The following is a 26,310-nucleotide window of genomic DNA, read 5'->3' on the forward strand; positions in this document are numbered from 1 at the left end:
AAACAACATCACAAAAGTAGGTGAAAGAGAGCTGAAATATGAATGCAATCCAAAAATGTTCTGATTGAAAACCTGCAAAAGAGTTTTCTGTGGAAAATAAAAAACTTCGAAATCCAATTTCTGTCACAATTCACTCATGATGACAGCATGATTTCTATATGGAGGAAAGTTTTATCGTGTATTAGATTTTTTTTTTCCCCCACCACAACTCAATCTCAAGTTTTGATTGAGATGGATTATTCCCTGACAATCTCACATTAAAGAGGCTATGATATAAAATTCCCAATTCTTAAGATATTCACTGCTGTCAGTCTTTGACACATTTTCTCTCTTATGACTCCAACATATTTTTTGAAATATATATCAGGGAAATATAAATAAGGAATAGTCGTACGCATTCATGAGCAAACTGGATTTCTGATAAACTAGCTTTGCTGTCATGAATCCTGGAGTACAGCAAATCTAAAGTGTCACTGTTCTGATAGATTCACAGCCACCCTGTGCTCTCCAGTAAAAGGAGGAGTGCAGTAGAGTGCATCATTTACAACAGCAGTCACTGGTGTCAAGCTAACAAGCTAAACTTCCTTGCAAGCGAGCATCCCACCCAGCATCCACGAGAAAAAATCTTCCCCAGACAACAGCATTTAAACAGCATCACTTCATCAAACTTACATCTCAATCGTTATCTGAGGTGCAAGGAAACTTCATGATATGATCTGCTACTAAACTCTTGAAGACATCCTGCCAGCCAGCTTGTAATGCGAGCTTGCAATGACAACTCAACTCATTGAACTGAACTGAATCTGAACTCTGGGTCCTACCAAAAAAAAAAGGCATTGACCTGCAACCCCAAGCCTTTATGTATTGTATTGAACATTCCCTCCCAGGCAGAAGGGAAAACATGCATGAACAGAAAGAAAAAGAAGCAGGGGACAAAGAGATGAGGAGTGAAGAGGGGAGAGGTAGCATAAAGGTAAGAGGTAAAGAGCAGGGCATTGTGGATATGAGCACAGCGGGGCAATGCCTCTGTTAAAGGCTGTGCAGTCACAATAAGCAAGGCTAAACCTGGAGCTAAAGGGTCAAGGGAGGAAAAAAAAAACGATGACAGCTGACATATCAGGAGATAGTGTAAAGAAACAAACTGTACCCTCAGATCAGGCAGGGATAACCCTTAACTATATTTCTATATACCCCTCCACACTGTAGGTCAGACAGTACACAGCCCCCGGGGGAGGAAAACTCACTCACAGCAAGTTCATGATGAATTGACCAAGCTCTGGCTTACTGGGCATGCAAATGTGATTTATTTCGATCTGCTGGTGGGGGGCTAGTGAGAAGAATCCTATATGTGAGGGGCTATGATGACTTCTCTCACACTCCCCTCTCCTTGTTCATTTCACACCATTATGAAAATCTGTCAAGAAATAAGGTATTTGCCTTTAGACACAAGGTGACAAGAAAGCTAAGAGAAGCTTGTAAGTAAAAGCGAGCAGGTGGGGAGAATATGTGTGCCCAGCTATACATCATGTGTCATTTCATCACAGCACTGTGCAGGTGGATGTATTTACATCAGGTTTTCACTCACTAAAGAAGTGACAAGTCCTCACACTGGCATCAAGCAACCAAGTGAACTGAATCTTTTCCTGCAGAAAGCTGTTAAATTACAGACAGAGTGGGTAATGGAGGAAGAAACCTGACCTCCCCTACATGCATGCATGTACACACACACACACACACACACACACACACACACACACTCATCCACTTACTGTGCACAGATCCTTGTACTGCATCTTCTGAAACTTGGTGTCAGCGTTGCCAGCACATAACTCCACATATCCCAGCACCACTTGGAACACAGTGTTGTGGATGGCCTGGGTGAAGTGCATGTGTAGCTGGTCCATAGCAGTCTGCAGAGAAAGCCAAACACACTGTTAAGAAAACCATTATATCAAGATGCCACTGTCATCTGCCAGTGCGGATCTGTGAAAAGGCAGGGAACAGCAGGGAAATGGCAAATCAAACTTCTTGGAGACTCATACTGTATACTTGATTTATTTATTTTTAATTGTTTGCAGACATACTATGTTAGCTACACAAGATGGAAGGAGTGGAAATGAGGATAGCTGTCTGCCCTGGGAACTGCAGCATTCACTGTCCAAGTTTAAAAATGGGCAATTTTGCCTCCAGTTTCCATGATTCACATCACAGCTCAGATTGCTGGGGAAAGTGTCATTAAGGAAGTAATAAGGGCAAGGAAGGAGTAGAAAAGCACGATGGCAGAGACAGATTAGTGACATGTATGGTGTAGCAGCACAGCTAATTGCCTTTAGCTCTGTTCACTTGTGTCTCCATTAGTCTCATGTGGAATATCTTGAGCCATTACTCTTTGACTGTTATATATGTATGATATATTAAACATCATCTAGCTGTCATTTACTTTTTTGTCTCTGTTACAGTTTCCACCAAATCCTGAAGGAAATATCAGCTGCTTAAAGCTCCACTACGTTCACTGGCTAGTTGCTAATTTTGTCAGTCTGCTGTTTAGTCCTAGACAGGTAGTGTCCAGTGCTTTTTGCTGAAAATAGCCACGTGCTACACTTGAAAAAGATCCTATTGAAAACAGTGAGAGTAAATCAAAACAATCAAGTTGTGAGCTTTACAACCAAAACAATGGGCTGAAAGAGGTTAAAATGCTCTGAACTACAGAGTTGTGTAATCATTTTCTGTGGGTTCATCATTAAAAATGATCCTTGTCATTTGACCCCTTGTTAACACAAAAATATTCAGATCACAGCAGCTTTAACACTATTACAAGTTATCAATAGCAAGATAGTCTTTCTTCTATTTCTAGCATATAACCTTAAATTATTATAACTTTGTCATTGCATCATTAATTATTAACAATCAGGGATTTCATTTTGCAAGTCAATCCAAAATGTCCTCATGACCATGATAATAATAATAATAATAGTACATCAAATTTCTGTAGCGCTTTTCACAACACTCAAAGACACTTAACTATATAACAAAAGAAAAGAGAAAGTGTAAAAAGAAATAAGTAAATTAAATAAGGTGACAAGTGAACAGGTGGTCTTGATTAGTGATTTGAAGGTCTGTAATGAGTCCAAGTTCCTGATGTGCTGTGGAAAGGAATTCCAGAGGGTAGCGGCAGTGGTAGCGAAGGCTTTCACAAAAAAACATCTGCAGTACAATCTTATTCCACCGCACTGGGCTCTGTGCTTTAGCCTTCTGCATTTCAAGTCCGTTATCCCTTATTCTCTTTCAAAGTCAAGTTACATTAACCATTATTTTCTGTTTTGCGGCTCTCACCCACAGTCTTGCTATGGGACCCTAGTGAATTGAGGAAACCGGAGTCGCAGGAGGCGTGGGCTGAGTATTGAGCAAAACCCTATAGGTAATGGGTGTTGCAGTGCACTTAGTTTTTGTTACTGCAAGCTCATGACCACAAAATGTTGCCCCCCATCCATTCTGACTGCCTGCTGCCACAAAAGTAATTTAAACATTTCTTCCCTCCTTTCTGAAGTAGTTTCACCTCATCTGTCCCAAAAAACCCATTAAAAAATCACTGGCTGTGCAAAGTAGACAAGAAAAAGTAGGCAACTATGGCAACTCTCATAATAATAATAATCATGACTTCCAAATACCATGCTTTAGACATAATTATTAATCAACTGCACAAGCAAACAGAGTCATTCCTCTGTAGCTACTTACACTAAACAAGCAGGTGTTTAATTCAGACAAATGCTGGAAAAGCAAACTGGGTGTCAGGCTCATTAGGCTACAAGCAACCAGTGCATCTGAGCCAGGTAATGAGAGCGAGAGCCAAGAGACCAATGTAAGGAAAAAGAAAATACAAACAGTCTGAGGTGACATGATTCTTGTGAAGCTGATTCCCACTTGGATCACACAGTTCATTCATGTGTCTAACTAAAAAGTGCTAGATAAAAAGTGTTAATGCTCTTATGTGTGTGGGTTAAAAAAACAAAAAAACTAAACAAAACACTGCAGTAAAAGCTAAGATACAGAGAAACTAACAGATGCACAGAGAGTGTGACAAACAGATGCAGGAAGAGCCAAATCTTTAGTAGTTTTTGAGTCTGAAAATGCTCATTATCACAGTAATAACAAAAACACTAGTCGTTCTCAACAAAGCTTGATGACGCAGTCTCCACCTCAAGGATGGCTATTAATGTGAAGAGGCATACAGCATATTTATTAACATCAACACTGGCTCAAGTTTAGAATAACAATGACGCGCTATGTGTTTTTGTGCAAGTGCCAAGATGTGAACAAGGCTCTTTTTTGTTTGCTCGTCAATTCAAGTCATTCGAGTTAACAACTACAGTCCAGTTTCTACTATAACTCATCAAACACCCCTGAAACATTAGTGCTGCCAATGTAACGTGGAGAAGGTGACATCATTTGATTTCACAATGTCTGTCACATTAATTCACAGTAGCTATATAACCATGTTAAAGCTGTACAGTAAAATTACAGTGAATGTAAATGCCATACTTGCACAACAGTTATGTACCCAAATTGAACTTAATTTTTCAACTGGCAAGTATCCATACATCCATTGGGTACAATCTGGCTCAGCTCCAACATCCACCATAAGCCCTGAGTACTGAACCCTCACACACTATAATTACCATCACCTGTAGGCTCTGTGGAAAGTGTTAGCGTGGGACGTGTCAGGGCTGAAAATGCTGGATAAGGAATGGAAGAGCATTTGCTGATTCACAAAGGCTGTATAAACTTGACCGAAAGGTCTGAGTGATTTTCTGACGTAGCAGCCTCATAGCCGTCCCAAATTATCACACATAGCTGGATGGCTACTCATTTCAAGTGCTACAAGTGCTACCATAATTTCTCCTTCTTGCTGGAATAGGAAAGCAAAAAACTGTTCATGGATGATGGATAATGTAAACACAAAAACTGCAATTCTCATTTATTTACTCAAGCCCTGACTAATTTAATTTACCCACACCAGAGAGTGTTGGTACAAATGAGTAGGGATTTGCAGTAGTAGTAGGAAATTTGTAGCTTCCCACCTACGAAGATTAGAGATAGGACAAAAGGAAAAAGGAATGCACACGGAGGCATGAAAAAAAAAAAACAAAGATCATGGCCAAGTGAGATCCTGGAGATGATGGACATGGACACATCGGTTATGACAGAGAGAGGCCCTGGGGTTAATGATCAACACTTTTTAACAAAAACGTGGGTTGGGGTAGGTCATGCAGAGCAAAAGCTGAAAGACAGAAAGAAGCAAGTAATAAAAGCTATAATATGTGTCATTAAGATTAGAGTCCATTAAATTTCTCCCCAGGCAATTCTAACAGAAACTACTGTATGTTTTTTTTTCCCTTAACATTAAGATTTTAAAGCTTCAAAATAACTGCTAGATGGAAAAATGTAATCTACAAACAAGCTTTGCATCACTGTATCATCTCTGCTGTTTTGATATGATGAGAGCTTATTTTATATTATCCAAGGATTATTTTTGAGAATTACATTTTTTTTATGGGTCATATGTGTGGATGTCAAGTTGACTGACGGTAAGCAGGGAATAACTTAATCAAAAGAATGGCATGCATGGCCTGTGGCCTTGAACATTCAATCAAAGAGCGTAATAAAAAAATTAAAAAAAATAAAGAAAAAGAGGAGCTTGAATAAACAAATTGCATTCTTATGTTTTCTGTGATGGTTTAACCAGCCTGTCTGTACCAATACTAAATACTGTACCAATCTAAATGGTTGCAAAAGGTCATGAGTGAGTAAACAACTTTTCCAACTGAAAGGACGAACAGCTGAAATAGGAGAGGGAGAGTCAAGATAAGAATTACAAACTGTTTAAAAATTAAATATGCTGACATTATTTTTCAAACCCCTTAAAAAATCTCTAAATAAGACAGAGACAGAGTCAAACAAGAGGATGTATGCAGTAGGTGAAGACAACAAGCAGACCATCACATCCAGTCATGTTTAGTCATTCACCGTGACCCTGTAGATGAGTCAACCCACTGACCTGTGTCTTGCCTAGGAGCGTGTAGGCCAGCTGGACCTTGGTGTAGTGCAAAACATCAAAGTGCTTACAAGTCTTCGACAGGGCGACATCAAGCTGCTCCTGGAGCCAGGAATAGGCAGATGACAAAGGAGAAAACAGGGGCAAAGTGAGGGGAAGAGAAAAGAGAGGGATTATGAACGTTAAGACCAGGGATTTAGGTATAGATGTGCAGATGTATGGCTACCACACAGGGCCAAGGGCAGGTAATTAGATATGGATGTGGCTGTGGGTGTATATATATATGTGTGTGTGTCTTTAACAAAGAGATAAAAAAGAGAGGCAGGAAAGTAAGACAAGGTCAGTAGGAAGTTAGGGAGTGCAGGGATATGTAACAACACTGACATGTTAAGCCGACCCTAAAGAATACAGCGCTGACGAAGGTGAAGTGATCAAACACCTTGCGTCACCACGCTTTTTCTCACGCCTGCACTTGAATATAACGCAAAGACTACAGCTGACATGCCAAACTTTCTATAACTACATGAGAGGAAATAACTAGTCAGTAATGTAATGAACCAAATTCACAGTAAATGGTATGAGGAAGGACAAACAAAACTAACTAGTGACATTGTGAATTGTTCTCATGAAATGCTATGGAATTTTAAAGGTACTTCACAATAGGTCACTGATGATTAAAGTCACTGTGCGTCGAGTTTAACATTTTTCATCTTTGGCACATCCAGGTGTTCTTATCAAGAAACACATGCTCTGTCAGACAAAAAACAAAAAACGTGCAAATTTAGAGGGACTGTCTAACTTTTCTACAATAATCTGATTTTTTTTTTAAAATCAACATGCCGGGGCTTTAATTACAGTGTTTACAGTGGGAAAACAAGCTGAAATATGATTGGTAGTGAAGTGTTTTTGTTTATATTCATCATAAATTTATCATTATTATTTATGTATGTATTCGTATTTGTTGCACTAAGAGCAGTGGTGTGTGTGTGCGTGTGTGCGTGTTCGTGTTGAATGGAAGAAGGAATAAAGGGATGTCACACACAAGGCTGAACACCAACCAATGTATTGTGGGGAGCAGTTGAACTGGAAATAATATGTCTCCACTATAGATGGATTGTGTCTGTATGCTAATTTACTGCATGTATATACAGTATATGATGTATAGTATATACAGTAAATGTGTATATATACAGTAGACTCCAAAAGTCTAAGACTACTACATTCAGTTACCCATCAATTTTGCTTTGCTTATTCACAAGCTCACGCTGACAGGTAAACAAACAAGCACCTTGGTGCATGATTATGTATGTGTGTGTACACACGCGCCTACTTCTTGTGTATAGGCAAAACTGTAAGTAATTAATCTACTCAAGCGCAGCAGCAGCAGCAGCAGCAGCGGATGCAGAGAAAATTGCTTTGCATACTATTTATCACACACAAGCATCATGACACAGCTAGAGATGAAACAGATATAATTTACTGTGCTTTCACACTCACAATAATGACTTTCTGAATGTGTCAATATTTAGCCGACCCAGAATGAGAAAGCCAAACCATCAAAATGTCAAAATGAAGTATAAATTGCTTCTTTCAGATGAGGGCCTCTGGAAAATTACATGGTTAGAGTAAACTATCATTCACTGCTAAAAGTCTCTTCATTGATATTGCTCTCAAATAATGGAATTAGAGATAAAGCACATACCTCTATTTGCTCCAGAGTGTCTTGTAGTTTGGAATTCAATTCACTGTGGGGGCGGAGAGGAGATTGTTGAAAATTAGTTCTTCATCAATTAACAATTCATTTCATTATCTATTTATCTATTAATTATGTTATGTTTAAGGTATTTATCAGTTGTTCAATTGCTACTTATTACAATTATTCAGTCGTCAATACTCAGTTATCAGTTAAATGAAATATATCAAACAAGTCTTCCCATTTAAGAACCTGTAACCACATTTTTAACCAAGAAAAAATTCAGATCATTCAGTTATAGTCAGTTTACTATGAATCGGTTAAGAGACTGATGTTTCATAGCAACCAGGATATGAACACAAACACCATTGAAATTCTGCTTCTTCATACAAAGAGTGAAACAAGAGAGCAAAAATATGATGGTTGTATCCCAACAATTACTTTGAGAAGGCAAGTGTTGTTTTTTGTGTTTCCAGTGTTTGTCCCTTTTCAATTTCCACAATGGAATCCAGTGGATAAATGCGGTTAGCTTGCATGCGTTTCTGTGCATGTACCGCAGTATTCAAGACACAAAACGCCTACACAGCCCTGAAGCATCCTCAAATTTTTGCCTCATCCTGGGAGATGCTTTCAACTCAAAAGAACCAGAAGCGGCAACAGAAATCAAGACTGCTTTGCTCATCCCAAGACACCAAATATAATTCCCTTGTGACTCCCCCCACCCCTTGCACTGCGCCCATTCATAATCATCCTCTGTTCCACCGTTTCCCCTGCCTCTGTCCCTTTCTTTGCTTGGGGTCTTTCTCAGGTCAGCTCGTTCTTATGTTGTGCCTTGTGAGACCACAGTCGCCCAAGGGAGAGAGTGTCCTTAACAAATTGCTAATTAAGCATCCTGGCTTCAGTTGGGGATAGAGAGTGAGGAGAGTGAGGAGGAGGGAGAAGCTGAGAGGAGACTGCAGATTGAGTCCCACAGGTCGTTTGCGAAACAGGTAACAAAATGAGCATGCAGTCTCAAAACTCCACTGCACTGTAACCCTTTATATCTGCCTGTGTGTTTCTGTGTGAGTGTGAGGAATACTATGGACATGTAAAGGACAGGAATCCACACCAAACTGATAAAGGAAATGTCACTACAGGAGTGACGCATAGGGGATAAAGGTAAACTGACAGACAAATATGAAATGAGACCAGTGCCACACTTTTTTGGTCAAGATACTGATATTATGGAGGAGGTTAAGAGAAAGATACTTATGTACAATCAAACTACTCACAACCCCCCTGACTACCATAGCATAACTAAATCTAATGAGTTGATATTTGCCGCAGCAATGATAACACCATTCTCAGCTACAAGATCAGTGAGGCAAGTCATACCCAGTATCCTCAGTGGAAAGTACAGTTGAAAGCCAAGATAAAGAAAACCCACAAAGAAGTTAGTAAGCTGGCTCAACAACAAAGAGGTGAACTGATCAATGTCAGGTCCTGGCTACTGAAGAAATACATCACAATGTCCATATGCAAGGCCCAGGAGAGTGCTAAACAAAGCCTTTCAGTTCTGGCAGCCAGACTAAGGAGATACAGCAGATGAACAGAGGCCAACAAGATAAATGCCCTGTTCATCACAGAACGTTCTGGTGAACTCCCACACTGCAGTGTAGTGAAGTAAAAGGAGCTAAACCACCCAACTGGACAATGTTGAAAGACCAAATCAGAGAGAGAAAAAAAAAACATCCCACTGCACCAGTGCTCAATAGCTACCGCTCCAGAGATTAAAGTGGACCACTGCAGTTTCCCAGAGCAGAAGCCTGTCACCATCACAGCACAGCAGACAACCAACACTGGTTAATGAACATAAAGAAATGAGCTACACTGTGAGTCGCACAAACTATAGCTAGTAGCCATCTAACTTAGCTTAGCACAAAGACTAGAAGATCCATGACCACCAGGAACCCTGATCTTCTTTAAGAACTTTCTGGGCTTTTGAAGAACAACATAAAAGGTCAACTAAAAGCTAATACCCCAGATCACCTTCTGTTGTTGTGTCCATGAGCTGTATATTTTACTTAATTAAACTGTCCAGTGAGTGTTCATGTGTGTACAGATGCAGCTCCTCCCTCCATACTGACACCCCTCCATGATCAGATAGAATGCATAAATAACAGATGAGGAGAAAAACTTACTTAACAATCTGTTCCCTGCAGGGAACAAGAGGATTGAAATAGAGTTATGTAGAAATCAGGGAGTTTTTTTCACCTCCATTTTCAATTATCACTGGCAATAGGTGTCTGCAGGGCCTGGAGAAAAGTCCCTCCACGCTGAGTTGCTGACTCGCTGACTCGCTAAACAGTCACTGTGCACTGTGCTTCAAGGGCCGGCCGGATACTCAGATTTTGTGAGAATGCCAATTTTGCTGTAGTTGCGTTACCAGGCAGGCAGAGAGGCAACAAAGTGGCAGGGGAAGGGCTTCAAAGAGTGAAACACAGCGAGAAGGGACAACAACAACCACAGTTATGTAACTGAGTGAGCAAGGGAAGCTAGGGGAAAGAGGACTGGTAAAAAGTGATCATAACAGACCAGGAGAATGTGCACTGTTTTCGTGTTTTCTTCAAAGTGCAAAATGTAATGCGGTAATTAGATATTTGGGACTGTCGGTAGAGTTGTGGCCCTTTCTCTATGGGCACATGGGCTCTGGCACCAAAAGCTGATTATGTGCGGGTGGCTCAGGCCCAGTCTATTAGATCCCCACATCTTTTTTGTTTCTTAATTTGTTTTGTAGATCGGAGTTCATGTAAAACCTGGATACAGTCCATAGAAGTTATTTCACATAACCATGCAAATCTGTTGTTTGCTTGATGCCAACTCACTTGAGATTTACACCAAATGTGAAAACAGTTCACCCAACAGTCAAGAAATAAAACATTTCAGCTATTTTCACTGTAGATTCCCTTACTATCTTAAAACGCTTTAGGTTCAGGCAGGGAATTGCACTGTTTTTTACTGATATGTGCACTAACAGATAAAGCTGTGGTTAGTCTGTCTGTTATACTGACAACTCATTCCAGTAGCTTAGAGTGAACATTCAATTAAGAACAAATATTTAGAAAAGAGATAACATGTCTGACTAAAACAGGTTTGCCAATTAATTACTGCACCAAGTCATAATTGCTGCTCATCATGGAAGGAACTGTGGCTGCAAATAAACAAAGATGAAAATGGTAACTGAAAAAAGTAATGCTCGTGATAAATTGAGAGGCAGACAAAAGTGCTGTGCTTCAGCAGTATTTGTATGTGTGAAGGCAAACCTGCCGGAGTGAAAAAACAAAAAACAAAAAAAAACCCCAAAACAAACTGTCGCTCAGACTGAAGCAACTGACCTGACTTTGAAAAAGTCCTTAGATCCTGCTGTTGTTGTTGAGTGCAGTGGGGCCTTTAACCTGATCTCTCTCTCTAAAGTGTTACGTGCAAACACAAATACAAGTGACACACTACAACAACTGTTACATATGGAGAACTTTTTAAAAATCTGCTCTGGCACCCACAATCCAAAAGAGCATATACTACAACCACAAAGGGACCATGGCTTTGAATAAATTGGTGAACCGGTGCAGTGTTTGCAGGGTCATGTTGGGCAGCTTGCACAAAATTGTTTGTGTGTCCAACACCGCAAACATCTGTGACACAGATATTAACAACCTCTGCCCTATTTCTTACACTTCACTCCTCATGGACATGCAGGTGAACCGCCCTGCATGTTCGAATGGATTAGAACACCTGAGCGAGCCACCTCCCCAATACCAAAATGGCAATTAGCTAAAGTGGAAATCTGGAGGAGATTCACCTAGAATAATCTACTCTGATGAATTCCATTCTAATTGTAGCTGTGGCAGGAAAAAAATGTGTAAAAACATAACAAAATGCTAACAAAAATGTACACACCCTTATTTTCTGCAGACTGGAATTCAAACAAACAAATACAAACAAACAAAATGGGCTAGAATATCTATAGTGACAAGCTTCATCTCTCAGCATCATCATATCCATAATCATGACAAAAACGTTCTCTTATCTGTTTTGTATTATATAATTACAATGCTACAGAGACACTCTAGGCTAGATTACACCTTCGTTATTCTATGGCCACTGCAGAGTTCACAGTTTATGAACACTGTGTTGACGTGTGGGGATCTTAAGCTGCCCAACAGCTGACCATGTGGGCCCCCTGATGAAAATGGACTGAGACGGAGCATGAGGCTTTGTAAGTGCCTTGTTGGGAGAGCAATATTGACTTTTAAAAGGCCTGAGACAGGGACAAAGAAAGGGCAGGCTTGAAACAAAGCCTCCATGTAGGACATTCAGCAGTCAGCAGTGCATGGAAAAGCATAGCTACAAGGTTAAATCAAAGTGCAGCAGACTGGCAAGGAGCTGCTTATAGAGGGCAATGCTGTGCTCAGGGTTTTGGCAATTTTGGGCAGAGAGCAAAAGCACAATGTTGCATACTAATGCAAAGCGTGACAGATGTGTAATCAATGCACCAATGTTAAAAACGACTTCATTCAGGGAGTGGCATTAGCATATTGCAGAAGAAAGCACAGGTAAGGACAGCAATTGAATTTCTATCCAGCTGTTTCAGAAACATGTTTGATCCAAACTGCATGTGAATACAGTGACACTGATGGCTGCAAAAGTGGAAGCTAAAAGTGTTCCTTTTTACGACATTCCCACATTGATAGGCTGGTTGTGGTGGAAAAGCGATGCACGGGGTCTATTCTGCACACCTCCGCCCCTGCACATTTAGCTGAATCTCATCACTGACAAGAAATGCCATTGATAGTAAATTAATGACTCTGTGAAAACAAAAGTGAAATCCACACAAAAAAAACAGCAGCTGCGAGTGGGAGGGAACAGTGGGAGGAATTTTCTGCATCACAACAATCCCCATGTTGCCTTATTGATCACAATTTCCCAGCAGTCACTTGCATTATCACTGCAAAAAAAAAAAAAAAACCACTGACTCCTGCTCCGTTGTTAATACACTGTGGTAAGTCAATGTCGTTGGTGCTACTCTTTGACACTACCACCTCAGGAAGTGCTGGCAATGCCAGAGAGATGGGTTACAAAAAGTTCACCAAAATGATTTTTGGCACTTTTTTTTTTAACAAGAAGTTGATTTGAAATAAAAAGGAAAAAGAAGAAAAAGATGGAGACTTGTGGTTAAATGTAAAGGTACAGAAGCTCCATGTTGTTTAAAAGGACTTAGCTGAAATACAGATGATGTGTTTCTGTTACATGGGCGTGTGTTGGAAAAGGTATCGCAGGAGGAGGGGAGGAAAGCCGCCGATGATATGCACCCCTGATCAATCCTTAATCAATACATAAAAAAGAGCACAAAGGCTCCCACCTACTGCCACAAATTGGGCCAAATTACACAGGAAATCAAAGGGACAGAGATGATTTCCCCTCCGGTATTTAACATCTTTTCCTGTGTGTGGAGGAGAGCAATCTTACATAAAGATGCCTATATGCAATAATCTTCAATACACCCTAGATTTTTGGAACATCCTATCATATCTGATTCTTAAAAAAGAGGAGCGGAGAGAGAAAGACGTTTGTTATGACAGCCATGTGAGAACACTAAAAACATCACTGTGTTACCCTAAAGGTTCAGCTGCCTGCCTGCGTTTCTCTGTCTTATAAGTTGGTACAGTTCGATCCAACAACTATTTTACGACTGAAGGCATTCACCACAGAAGATAAGCAATATGCTTAAAGCTGGCAGCTTTCATTCAAAACTTATTCCAAAAAGGTTTGAACAATAGAACAAACGACATTCTTCAATGTACATTTCAAGAAAACATAGGGTCACAATTAAAAGGAGAGCAACATCCAGGATTCCACTACATAGGAGGAGTTGAAATGATCATATTTATGTCATATTTAAATCTATAAAGATCAGAAAACTTTCCATCCAGCCATAGTAAATGAAGTCCATGCCTATTTCCATTTGGATACAACTGAATATCAATCTGCTCATATTGTACCTGATGCAGCTGTAGTGTTTAAAGGTGCTGGCAGCCTTCTGACACTCCAGACAGAGCTGGATCGCACCTGGGTAGTCTTCCTCCTGCAGAAACAGTTATTTTTCAAGTCCCACAGTCTGTATCCATTTTATAACTACCATATCAAAAGTAAACACTGGATCATTCTGGATTATGACAGTGTCATGTGCTACTTCCTCCTGTGCATCCTTTTTTCTGATCCAGATTGATACAACAATCTTCTTAAAAATGGCTGTTGCAGCAAATACACTGTAGATAACTGATCAAACTCAGTGGTACTCAAATCTATTCTAGCTGACCTTCACAGTAGATAGGCATTTGTTGAAGCATCTACTTTGTTTGTGTGGGTTTGGTTTCAATGTAGAATCCCTACTGATTTTTGACCTTTCAAGTCAATTATAAACATATCTCTGCAAGTGTGTGTGGGTGTGTGTGTGTGTGTGTGTGTGTGTGTAGAGGGGATTACAAATACCTCAAGCATCTCGCTGAGTCTTACATCTGTTCTTTGCTGTGAGGGGAAAAATGACAAGAGGAGGACATGAAAATTCATTCAAAATTGTAAGGAAGAACAGTTGTGATGATTATTGTCGACTACATCAATTTATTTCACATTTCAACAGTGACAGTGTTTATATAGAGTAGGTAGGTCAGATTCCCAAAAAACACACTGACAGGAAACAGTGTACATGATTTATGATGCAGGAAACACATATTAATCAACTGTAATAGTACAAAAATAGCTATGAAATGTAGCACAGAGAGGTGTGATAATTACATAAAGTAGCCAAATTTGATATAATTAATTCAAAGGACAGCATGTAGGGTTGCTATCTGAGTTTCATCCCTCTCAAACAAATGTGGCTTTCATTTAATTAAACAGGCATTGCACTGGATGCTGGAACAATCTGTGCAGGGCGTGGCAGCCATGTTGGCAGGTAATAATTTGGTTTTGGAGCTGAACCAAACTAGAATAATAATCCATTGCAGGGCTCTAGTTCACAGACCCAAAACCCATGCATGTATTTCAAACTGTGTTAGGATACTGCAGCAGGTAGACATGCAGTTTAGAGCAAGATGTGCTGTATGTGATCACTGTGTGTGTAAATTTTACCAGCGTCTTGATGGTCCTCAGAGACTTGAGCAAGCCTGTCAGCAGTTGTCGTCTTCTCTGATTGGCCAGTAGACCCAGGCTGGCCTCTGTGAAGCCTTCCTTCGCCACGCTCAGTTGTCTTCACACAAAATGTCACAGTACAGGGAGAATATTGCATCAATACAAGTTAATATTACAATGTTGTGCTGACACTTAGAGGTGAAATTCAGGAAAAAATATACACCAGTAGAATTCAGTACTAAGTAGGGAATGATCTATACCTAATGTAACTAAACTGTAAAACTATATACATATAAAAAAACACACACACACACTAACAAATATGGCCTTAGTCTTTTTACAGCAGTCATTACTGCAATTATACAGAGGTGGTAGCACCAGAAGTCCATTTTACTGAAATGAAAATATTTGGATAAATCACTGGCATGAATAATTTAAGCTTTGAATATTTCAGGTTCACCAAAATGTTCACCTGACCATTTTGAATGAATAGCACCTGACACATGAAGCATTATAACTGACCAGAAATTTAAAAAAGTGATAAGGCTGAGGGAAATACTACACTACAATATAAACTGTAGTAATACCACCCAAACCTTTAGGAACACTAAGACCAACTTTCTTGCGTAATCGCCCACAAGATAATAGCAAGCCTAATAAACAAAAAAATAACATATTGGAGAACAGAAAGTACCGTTCTACGTGATTTCAAAGGCAGAGAAGATAGAATAATTTCATAGTAGAGGAGTGGGAATATATAACAGGAAGGTTATCTTGGTTAACATATGTGGAAAAACACTTAGTATGCAGATGCAGTTTGAATGGGCTATTTGAGGAGCTATTTCATTTAGTGAATAGATAGTATGCAATAGAACATTATTACCTCCTTGCATTAGTGCAAATGACTGCTGCCAGCTGCAGGTTAGTCTGTAACGCTGTCACTCTCTCCAGTTCCTGTGAAAAAGGACCAAGTTACAGGTAAAAATGACAAACCACCGTACTCTATCTATAAACACTGGAACATTTCAAAGTTAATGTTTAAGATTCCAAGGAATCACTTACTATTTGACACTAAGATTGCTGAAATATCTATTTAGTGCTGAGAAACAGCCCCAAAAGTATATTCAATTCTTGTAATATCTGTCAGACACGAAGATATTGTTAAATTGGTTTGTTTACGGTGCTGTCAGTGAGGTATGCTTCTAATAACGCCATTTACCGATGCACGCATACGTCAGAGCGTTTGTCTGTGAGATGCATTCGCTGTGAGCATTTTATGAAGATAGATATTATAGATGATGTTATTATGGTAAGGCAAGTATCATCTGTGTCAAGAGTACAAGACAGTTCAAGAGAGCACCTTTCAAACCACAGGAAATCAGAGAAAACCTTCCCCTCCTCAGAGTTCCGATGTTTAGACAAAGATCAATGAGCACTCTGCTCTCAGAGTTCATTTATTATGCCACTTCAGTGACCTCTACAGAGAACAAACACACCCTCAGCCAAAGCAGGGCCGAGGGGCAAATTGCATTGCAGTTATATTTTCGACTTTTCTCGCCCTCCTTGTGTTTTTATTTTCTTGATCTGCCAGATGTCGTGCCTGAGGTGGGAGACGCTTGTTCTTTGATCTTGTTTTTTAAATGTTGTATCACCCTTCTGCAGAAAAGGTCCAGTGTTCACAAAAATGTCTTCATAAGACCGTCAGACAAAAAACAACCTTTTACCAACAGAATATAGTCTGGGGAAATTCATTTTCAACGGTAATAAAAAAGAAACACAACAACAACAACATCAAAATGGCACTTCAGCTGGGGGTACGAGATCAATGATCCCATTCAAACTAATCTGCCCTCATGATCTCGAGTGTTGACGAAGACCTTGACAAGTCCTCCGAACAGTTTGCAAGGGTTGATTCACTAACCAGAGTTTTCTCTGAGGGGCGTATGCACCATCCAAGTCTTATGCTTTTCCGCTCGGGGCCCGACAAAGCTGTTACTGTGCCGTGATGCTAATTCTGATATTTAGATCAGATATTTAGATATTTCATAAACACTTTTAATAAGGTTATGCTCATGTCCAAGCTAACAGTATATTAGCAGAAGAAAGATCAATAAAATGATTTTTCTCTTATTCACTTAAACCTAGAAACCCCCTTGTTATGACGGCCATTATCAACACACAGGTAATACTGTACACAGCGGTTGTGCAAACACTGCGTCCATGATAATATAATGTATAAACACTTTCTTGCTTTCAGTTATGTTTACTGATCCACACAGGAAAACAAGACAAAAACACCTTGAACAAACACACATGCAGCTTCAAACAGACACACGTGCTCAACATGCTAAGTGCTCAGTATGTAGCCTGAGGCTCCAATTTGTTGTTATACCACAGCTTTAAGCTGCCTATCCTGTCTGAAAGCTACAGTTAACCTGACAGACAACGGGCTCAATCAGCTTAACTGGCGTAAGAGGAGATACAATAAGAGCGGATGCAACTGGTCAGTCAGGTTTTAGTGGATAAAAGAGATCAAACTGCAGGTACGTATGAGTGGGATAGACTTAAAACATTATGTGGAATAAAGTAAAGAAAGGTCCAAATTCCATTATCTAACAACACAGAAATACTGGTGTACAATAGCTCTGTGTACTGTACACATACAGGAAAGGTGAGCCTACTCAAGTGCAATTAAACTATACAACCCGACTCCTACAATGTTCACAAACACAGCTCTGGTGTGGGAAGTGAAGGTCAAGGAGGAGGGGATGTTTAGTCGCAAGAGACATTTTTTTTCCCTGGCTTCTTTATTCATATATTCATAAGAGGCCCCTTCTGTGACCCTCCAGCACATTGACTATGCACTGGCTCCCTGTTACCCATCCTGCCTACACATTCTAATGATGCTGCTGTTTGTGCCCTGCCCCTGTCACTTTCTCGTATCGAGGTGAATGGAAAACACAGCTGAATGGCATTTCGGACGCACAAGTGCAGGGACTCATGGCTGGGGTTGACTTTCTTTTGCATACAATAAGACTAAGTCCCCACATTCGCCCACAATTACCTTTAGGGGTATGTGAGCAATACATCCCCACATGTAGTAGCCACCCTGCCACATCCATTTCCTGTCAACTTCTAGTCTCCCCAATGAAACGGCCTTAAGACTACCGTGTAATTGGCAAGTATGACCACCAAGGTTGGACAAATTACCAATCTCTCTGAAAGGAGGCAACTGGGGAACAAAAACAAAGTCACCACTGTGATGAATAAGTGTTTCCAGTGGGAAATAATTGAATACCAGTCCAAGTGCATTCTTTTGAGCGACCTGGTCAAGGCTGCTTGGTACAAATTCATTACAACTTGGTCTCTCACAAGGTGATCTCTCTTCCCTGACAAGTCTAAGGGTCATGGAGTTTGGGCACTCAATTCTAAACTGTCTCTTTCTAACTGGGGAAATAAGACAGGGCGGTTATATTAAATCACCCTAGTACTTGTTTTATTGATCGAGCAGCATCTCGATCACACCTTGAAATAATTTTACTTTTGCCAACCTGAAAAACAAATGAAGAAAAATGAGAGAAAAGAGTAAAAAAAAAATGTGCGCCCCTGAAAAATATACACTGCTAATTAGTAATGAGCAGTTCTAAATGAAACAGTGATAATGACCTCCACATAACCTTCTACACAAGGAAGCCCGATTGCACTTTTGAACCCTACCAAGTGAAAGCGGTGGCCACGCGTCGCTAGAGGGCGGCAACAGTGATCAGACTCAGGCGCAGACAGAAGAGAGGTTAGTCACTGCATAGCTATGAATCACATCAGACACTTATCCGGCCCTCATTTCAAGCTCTGAGGCATGAGTGTATGTGTCTGCAGAATTTATGTGTTCATCCCAAGTGTTGTGCACAGCTACACGGCCACTGGGGAGAAGTGGCATTGTGCCCTGTGGCTCTGTGAACATGTCTGATAAAATATCACACAGAGGAGATAAGAGGACTTGGAAAAGAAAGATGTTGGCGGAAATAACACCTCATACAGAAGCAGGTATAATGCCAAAAACACGAAACAGTGAGAGGAGCCTCAGAGGTGTGTGTTCACATTTTCAGCTGCCTCTCACTGTCAAAGGGCAGGATAGGGCATATTTGCTAGGCAGTAGCCTTTATACTCAACAAACCTGCAAATCAAGAGACAAGGATCAAGTTCATTATTTGCTTCTTTCTCTAAGTCTCTTTTTGAATAATAGGAAATGATGTAGTAAAACTCTGTCTTCCTTCTCATTGTGACATTAATGCAGTAGATGTAGAAACTCAAGTGCCCTCTGAACTCCACAGGGCATTTGTAGACCGACTGAATGTGGGCTGAGACGGGTCAATGGAAATGCCCCCGAAATCCCTGGCAACGTCGACTAATAAGCCCTGCTGTCATTTGCACTCTGCGGAGTCACTGAGAGGGTCAGAGAAATAATGATCAATTTACTATTCATAGACTGACCTTCAGATGGCTTAACAATGGCTGTAATATCACTGCAATTTCACTACACACCAAATTTGTTAAAGCTGTCAGTCATCTGCTGTCCTTCGCCAGGATCAAAGCTTCACTGACTTAATACAAATCTGACGTGCTCTGCCAAACTTCAATAGTCATGTATCTGATGGGACTAATTGGGTTTGATTGCTAAATCAAATAAATCTAAGTCCTTCAGTCAAATCCATACATGGATCTTTGATCTCTGGCCAAAACACATTTTGAAGCCCACTTGATTTGGAGACAAATCACATACAATGGACACAGACATTGATCTAACTTAGAGAGATGCATCAGCTGTTGCACCAGCTTTTGTACTGAATTTTCTTTACTAACTAGTGTTAATATCTAACATTATTAAACCTCCAAAAGGCAAAGAATAAGTCATCTTTCTATGTGTCAGTGGGTTCAGGAAACCATTCTTGGCTTATGTATTAAGGGTCACAAAAGTTGCTCTTGCTGCGAGGTGCATTTCTCAACAGATTGTGATGAATGAGACGGCATTGATTCACTACTGTCAAATGAATCAGGTGTGAAGAATCAGAGTAGCAATGATCTCCTGTAACCTCTAGTCTCTACTGGATCTGACTAAAAATAGGTTTGAATAATGGTTTACTTGATATAAAGACATTGTCACACATACTGGTTCATTTCAGTTCACTGCAACACCACTAGGCGATCAAAGAGGGGATTTTTTCAACTTAGTTTTAATTCACAACCTGACTATGTTCTGAATAAAAACTAGATTATTCCCTCCTCTTCCTTAGCCACGGAGAGGGTCGAATTTCCTATTGCCATGGTTACGGATACTCTACCATATCTGCTTGATGGCTGGCATATCACATCCACTGAAACCGTGATGGCATCAAAAAAATCTGGTGCCCAATCATAAAATGTCATGAGCAGAGAAATGATGCCATTCCAGCAAAAGAAAAACACAAATATGAATATATTAAGACAAACAGCTGGGCTGAAAAAAAAGACACAAACGTGTTTTTTTTTTTAATCTGATCATGAGATGACCCCAGAGGTTTACCTTGACATAAGCAGGCTGTTTCTCCAGAATGAGATCTGCGACCTTTTTAGAAACCTATGGAGAGAGAGAAAGACAGAGCAAAAGTTAAGATGAGAAACAGAATATCAAAAAAAAAAAAAAGTGAAAAGACATTTTGATGTTCTTGCCAAATGTCAAGCCCACAAAAGCAGTTTGGGCAGTGTAATCTTGCTATCGAGGACGGAAGCAAGAATAACAATCACTGATGTCTGTATCTAAAGTGCAATACAGCCAAAGCCTTTTAAGAGAGTGTCTCTCTTTCTCAGTTTCATTTCATTCAATGTCTTTCTTAGTAACAATTCTCTTGTTTCTTTCAGAAAAGTCTCTTCCTATTGTATGTTCTTCCTTTATGCCGTCTACCAATTTGACTCACAGCTGAGGTGAAATTGTAATTATTTTAAGAGCATATGCCCTGCTTACGACATGAAGCACAGTATTGAGCACGGTCATGAGATCAGTGTGATCCCCCTGGTTTGAGTGTTGCCCACTGCTGCTTTTAGTGAGGGAAAAAGCTGAAGAACACAGAGGGTCAATGGAAATTGAATGAGTCTTAGCCTCACCCACACAGAAGGACCATACAAACAAGGTCATACAGCATGGAGGGGGAGGTGTGGTAAACTCCTACTGCTGACTTTTTTTTTTTATGATTTTCAGTGATAACTTTCCAGTTTACCTCCACATTTACATTTACTCTAATATACATTTAAGGGGTATTGTAGTGATGCAGTATTACACTTCCACAAAGCTAGAGGACTTGTGGGAGACAAGAAAAAAATATTAGTTAAAATCAAAGCAGCCATTTTGACTCAAAGTTTCTCATACAGGTAAATCTCCAAAATAACTGCATCCTACATTTTCCATAAGGTCAAGTCAATAATAGCATCATTTATTAGATGGTAAATAAGTTGCATTTATATAGTGTTTTTCTAGTCATACTGACCACTCAAAGCACTTTACACTACAGGCCACATTCATACAGCAAAGCTGCATCAGGGCAATTTGAGGTTCAGTATGTTGCCAAAGTATACTTGGGAACATGAACGGAGTAGCTAGGGCTCAAACCAGTGACCTTCCAATTAGTGGGCGACCTGCTCTACCTCCTGAGCCACAGCCGCCCCAGATTGGTAAATATTCACATCTTCCAAACTGCACAGCCACAGTTTGTAAAGCAGGCTCTCTATTATAAATGTGTAGTCACAAGATTCACACTGAATTAACCTTGATAACATCATTATGACACAATGAGGGCTGTTTCCTCAGAGTTGATAAAGCTCATCAAGAGCCAGAGAAGATATACAAATTTTCACAGGCTGAGTCATACTATGACAATTTAACCCATTTTGATGTGTAAAAATGATTCAGTGTCCCTTTAAAATAGGTTCAACAGTGTTACAGAAAGGTCTCATCCAGCAGATGTAACCAACGATCTTTCTCTGACCCTCTGAGTGAGCTCTCTCTCTTCCATTTTAATTATGGTGTAACTATCTACACCAACACATACATCCACCAAGTGCAGTTTTAGAACAAATGTGAGTTTATTCAAAGTAGTGAGGAGGTGTTCATATCTGCTAGTATGCAGTAGACGAGGAGACTAGGGGTGGGGATGACATTTCGACATGTGTTGAGTGTGGATGGTAGCCAACTGGAGACCTGAGCAGATGGCGAATGCAGCTCAAATTAAATTGTTCATTCCACAGGGTTTGAACGTCTCTGTGTGTTTTAACATTAAAATGCATGAATACGTTTGTCACAGTGAAAACATATTCAAAACTTGGAAGAAGTTCAAGAAAATGGTGGAGAAACAATGAAGAAAGCCAAAGATGGACCCACAACAGTTTATAGAAGTGTCGCAAAATAGTGCTGTAATGCCACCTATTGGAAACCCACTGACCTTAACACAAAATACTAAACTTTTCAACGAGTGTAAGAGTCTGAACACATGATGAAAACCCAGCTGTGAGTAACCAAACCCTCCCACCTAAGCCATAAGGTCAATGTCATTAGTTCTCAGCTCACCCTCGCATACACAAATGGAGGCTAATTGTGCAGTAACTGGGTTGCAAGGCAAGCACAGTGAATGAAACATTCAGCAGATGGAGTAAATGCTGTCCAAATCTAGTGACTGACAGTGAAAAACCATCAACTCAAGACAAAGACAAAGAAAAGGTAACAAGTGCAATTTTTCTCTATAGAGACACTAACATGTGTCATCAGGGAGGGGAGGGGAAAAATGAGAAGAGTCACAGGAGAAGACAGATGCCTTATGCAGACTACACACTGGAGCTCACACATCTATTATCAATTGGAAAGCTAATGAATGCAAGTGTTGCTAACAGAGATTGAACATATCTGTACAGTTTATTTATTTTTCGCTCATTAGCAAGAAGCCATACGCTATAGATATACATGTCGGACTTATAATAAATGTGTCTGAATAAGAACATGTTTGCTTCTTCTTGCAGGTGTTTACTGAGATGTATGAGGCAATTAGAGCTAAATTAGTGAGCACTAATTAGGGGTTGGTAGCGGTGAAAAGTATCAAGCTGCTAAGAAACAGTGAAGGTCACTCTTTCTGATTAAGAAAGCAAAGACAGAATAAACTCAATAGCAAAGGTTTCCACTGTTGACACAGAGCAATATAACCCATAGCAGTGGTCTAATGGACTGCTCCTTCACTTCTAAGGAGAGAGAGATTTCATTTGCAGGAAAAAAAAAATCCAAACTGCAAATTTAAAATAACATCTGGAAAATGTATTTCAAAATGTCTGTTTCTCCTGTGTAGTGTTATATTCTGTCAAATTGATCACTAAATAGGGTGTCAATACCACTACTCCCCCGCTTTGAAGCTGCTTGTGTGTATGTCACTTTTCCATGCAGTCATATGATCTCTCATGCTCTATTTTCACTACACCACCTCAAACGTCCCCTGCGCAGTGGGACATCAGTTCCTGCCTGATTTAAACACGGGGAGGAATTTGGCAGCCAGGCAGGGTTTAGGCAAGGGTTGCATAAGCGTTGCTAACTTAAAAAAAAAAAAAAAACAGAGAGTACTGCAGGAGGGATAGTCATTGCTGGCTTTCAAGTTTCATTAAAAATTGAATATGTTCGTCCATGTTATTAACATCGCTTCCTCCTACATCCCTACAGCCTTAGTTCATACAAAGAAAGTCGCTTTCAGACAGAAGGGAACTGAAATGCAAAATGTTGTGACCCTGTTCTTAGGCTGCCACTGAAATAAGTGCTAAGCATGTACTTTTTTATTTATTTATTTTTTCTTATGTGTAGGTTAATTGTTGCTCCTCACATCTTTGGGGGGTATAATTGGGATTAAGTTCATATTTGGGTTAAATGCTGTTGAGCCTTCGCATCTGATAAAGAATACAGCTAATAAAAGTGTGATAAAAGAAGTGTGATACAAGCATGTGTGCCCACACTAATTACGGCTTCCTTGCATTTGTGCGTTATTGTGGGAATTATGGCAACCACACGCAACCAAACCGCGTCACTGAACCCTGACATTTTTTGTATGGGCTGGAGTCTTGCAGTGCAAGAAGGCAATTAGCCCTGAGACGAGCCTCTGCCAGGCGTGTGTCAGAGATGCCAATTAAGCTTGGATACAGTGGCAGAGCAACAGGACAGTTGTTCTCCTTCCCAATTCCACAGAAAGCCTGATAGCAGATGATTCAGGCAGAGAGCAGAAGACGGAAAGAGAAGCAGAAAGGATGCTTAATGTTAGTGTAAGTCAACACACCGGTTCACACACAAACACACACAAGGGAGAAAAGAGTAGTAAATAGCGGAAACAAGTACATACAGTTCATATGGTACAGTACTGCATCTTTCTACTTTTCATCTCATGTACTCACACCCCCGCTTGGACACACACCTACACACCTTCATCACGCTGCTTTACAGCTCAAGTAATGGTGTCACAGATAACGCGTGGAGACCCTCCACATCGTCTGCGAGGAGGAAAGACCATCACAGGACAGCCTCATGGCTAGAAAGTGAAAGCACTATTATTGCTTCTTCAAAGGGCTATGATGCTCTATTTCACACAGTGAGGATTATGTGTTTTTGTAGGCTCAGGTGTGTATGTGCTTGTTGGTGTATGAGTAGGCGAGTCAGTATGTGTGTAATTGCCCACCTGTAGAGATTAACTTTCTATCATCAGAAGCAGGGGACTGGCACTAGTTGTATGGACACGTATGGCTTCACAATACAAGTCGAAAAAATACGTGAAGGATTTTTTTTTTTCAGTAAACTGTCAATTCAAAAAAATTAAATATAGTAGCTTCTTTAAGTCAGGCTCTATTAGCATATTTCAAACGTTCTCCCATTTCACATTTGTGATGCATAAAATAACTAATTCTACGACTCTATCAAGCCTCCCTCTCCAATATTGAACCAAATCAAAGCAAAAAAAATCTGTCACACAGGGTCCCTTGTTATGGCTACAGGGATATTTTGCTTAGCCACAACAACAAAGAATTTTTTTTACTTGCTTTTCTGATGAAAAAGTGACATATTTTTCACCCGGTTAGATAAATAGCAGGAAGGCTCCATGTTTACCAAAACCAAACACATCTTCTGTGTAATGGAGGGATGGGAGCGATAGTCATGGTATCTGTTAAAAATATTAACTGCATAAAAGAAGAAAGCCATTATTCCTAAAAGGCTACAGGTGTAATCTCCATCTCGTGGTAATTATTCTGAAAATGTCCAACAGATGGATGGGATGGTAAGACGTTTTGAAAGAAAGTGGAAAAACACAACACTACAGTATTTCTCTACATTTTTCATTTGTTTGGCTGTGGGTTTTTTTTTGCGTTTTACCTAATGTTATATGTTATACACTGATCAGCTGTAACATTAAATCTGCTGACAGGTGAAGTGAATAAGATTGATTATTTTGCTGCAATACAATGTTACAATGTTACTTTGACATGTACAACGCACCTAAACATTGCTGCAGACCAAGCACCCCCCCAAGGCAACAGCAATCTCTGACAGGACATTGCGCCCATCTCAAAAAACTGCTCAGAAATGGCTCGAGGAAGACGGCAAAGAGCCCGAGGCGCTGACCTCAGGCTCAAAACACCACTGATCCCAAACCGATCGAGCATCTGTGGGATGTGCTGGAACGAGCCAGATCCATGGACTCCCCACCCCGCAAACCCACAGGATCCAAATGATCCACTGCCAATGTCCCAGAGCCAGACACCACAGTACACCCGTGTTCATACCCGAGACGAGTCAGAGTTGTTTTGGCGGCACAAGGTGGGACCTACACAAATATTTATTCCTTTATTGATAATTCATTTTGGAAACTGTTTAATACTGTATATACATTTTATCTATCACTAGATGTAACTTTATTACAGATTTTAAAATCTTTCTTGCTTTTTTGTTTAATGATTTCCTCTTTTATCTTGGATTCTTTTTTTAACTCTTATGGTAGGAGAATTTAACTAATACAGTTGCAATTGTCTATTGTCTTGTTTAGCTTGAAAAACTAAATATAAACAAATCAAAAGAGTTATATATACAAGGTATTTTACAAAATCCTCTGGGCAGTGAGGTAGACAAACAGAGGGTTTGCTCATATAGACTCAGACTGCAGGTTTGCATTGGTAAGCATGCTGAGAAACATAGCTGTGGATTTTCTGCCTGACAGCACACTGGCCCAATTACCATGGCTATTCCCACAAGGTGCCTGCAGGCTCACAGCCAGAGAGAGAGAGAGAGACAGACAGAGAGACAGAGAGAGGGTATGTGTGAGAATGCGTTTGTGTACTCTAAGGCTTCACTAACTTGTAA

General features: G+C 40.1%; 1 protein-coding gene across 1 annotated transcript in view; it reads right to left on the minus strand.

The window, feature by feature from the left end:
- Positions 1 to 26,310, minus strand: part of vps50 (VPS50 EARP/GARPII complex subunit) — a 93,888-nt gene that overhangs the window by 55,875 nt on the left and 11,703 nt on the right. The window contains 8 exon segments of the mRNA XM_051066145.1: positions 1,770 to 1,910; positions 6,056 to 6,154; positions 7,755 to 7,797; positions 13,784 to 13,866; positions 14,274 to 14,309; positions 14,913 to 15,030; positions 15,796 to 15,866; positions 20,473 to 20,526. Of these exon segments, the coding sequence (XP_050922102.1) occupies positions 1,770 to 1,910; positions 6,056 to 6,154; positions 7,755 to 7,797; positions 13,784 to 13,866; positions 14,274 to 14,309; positions 14,913 to 15,030; positions 15,796 to 15,866; positions 20,473 to 20,526 (645 nt within the window).

This window comes from Lates calcarifer, linkage group LG3, assembly GCF_001640805.2.
Source record: "Lates calcarifer isolate ASB-BC8 linkage group LG3, TLL_Latcal_v3, whole genome shotgun sequence".
Taxonomy (NCBI): Eukaryota; Metazoa; Chordata; class Actinopteri; family Centropomidae; genus Lates; species Lates calcarifer.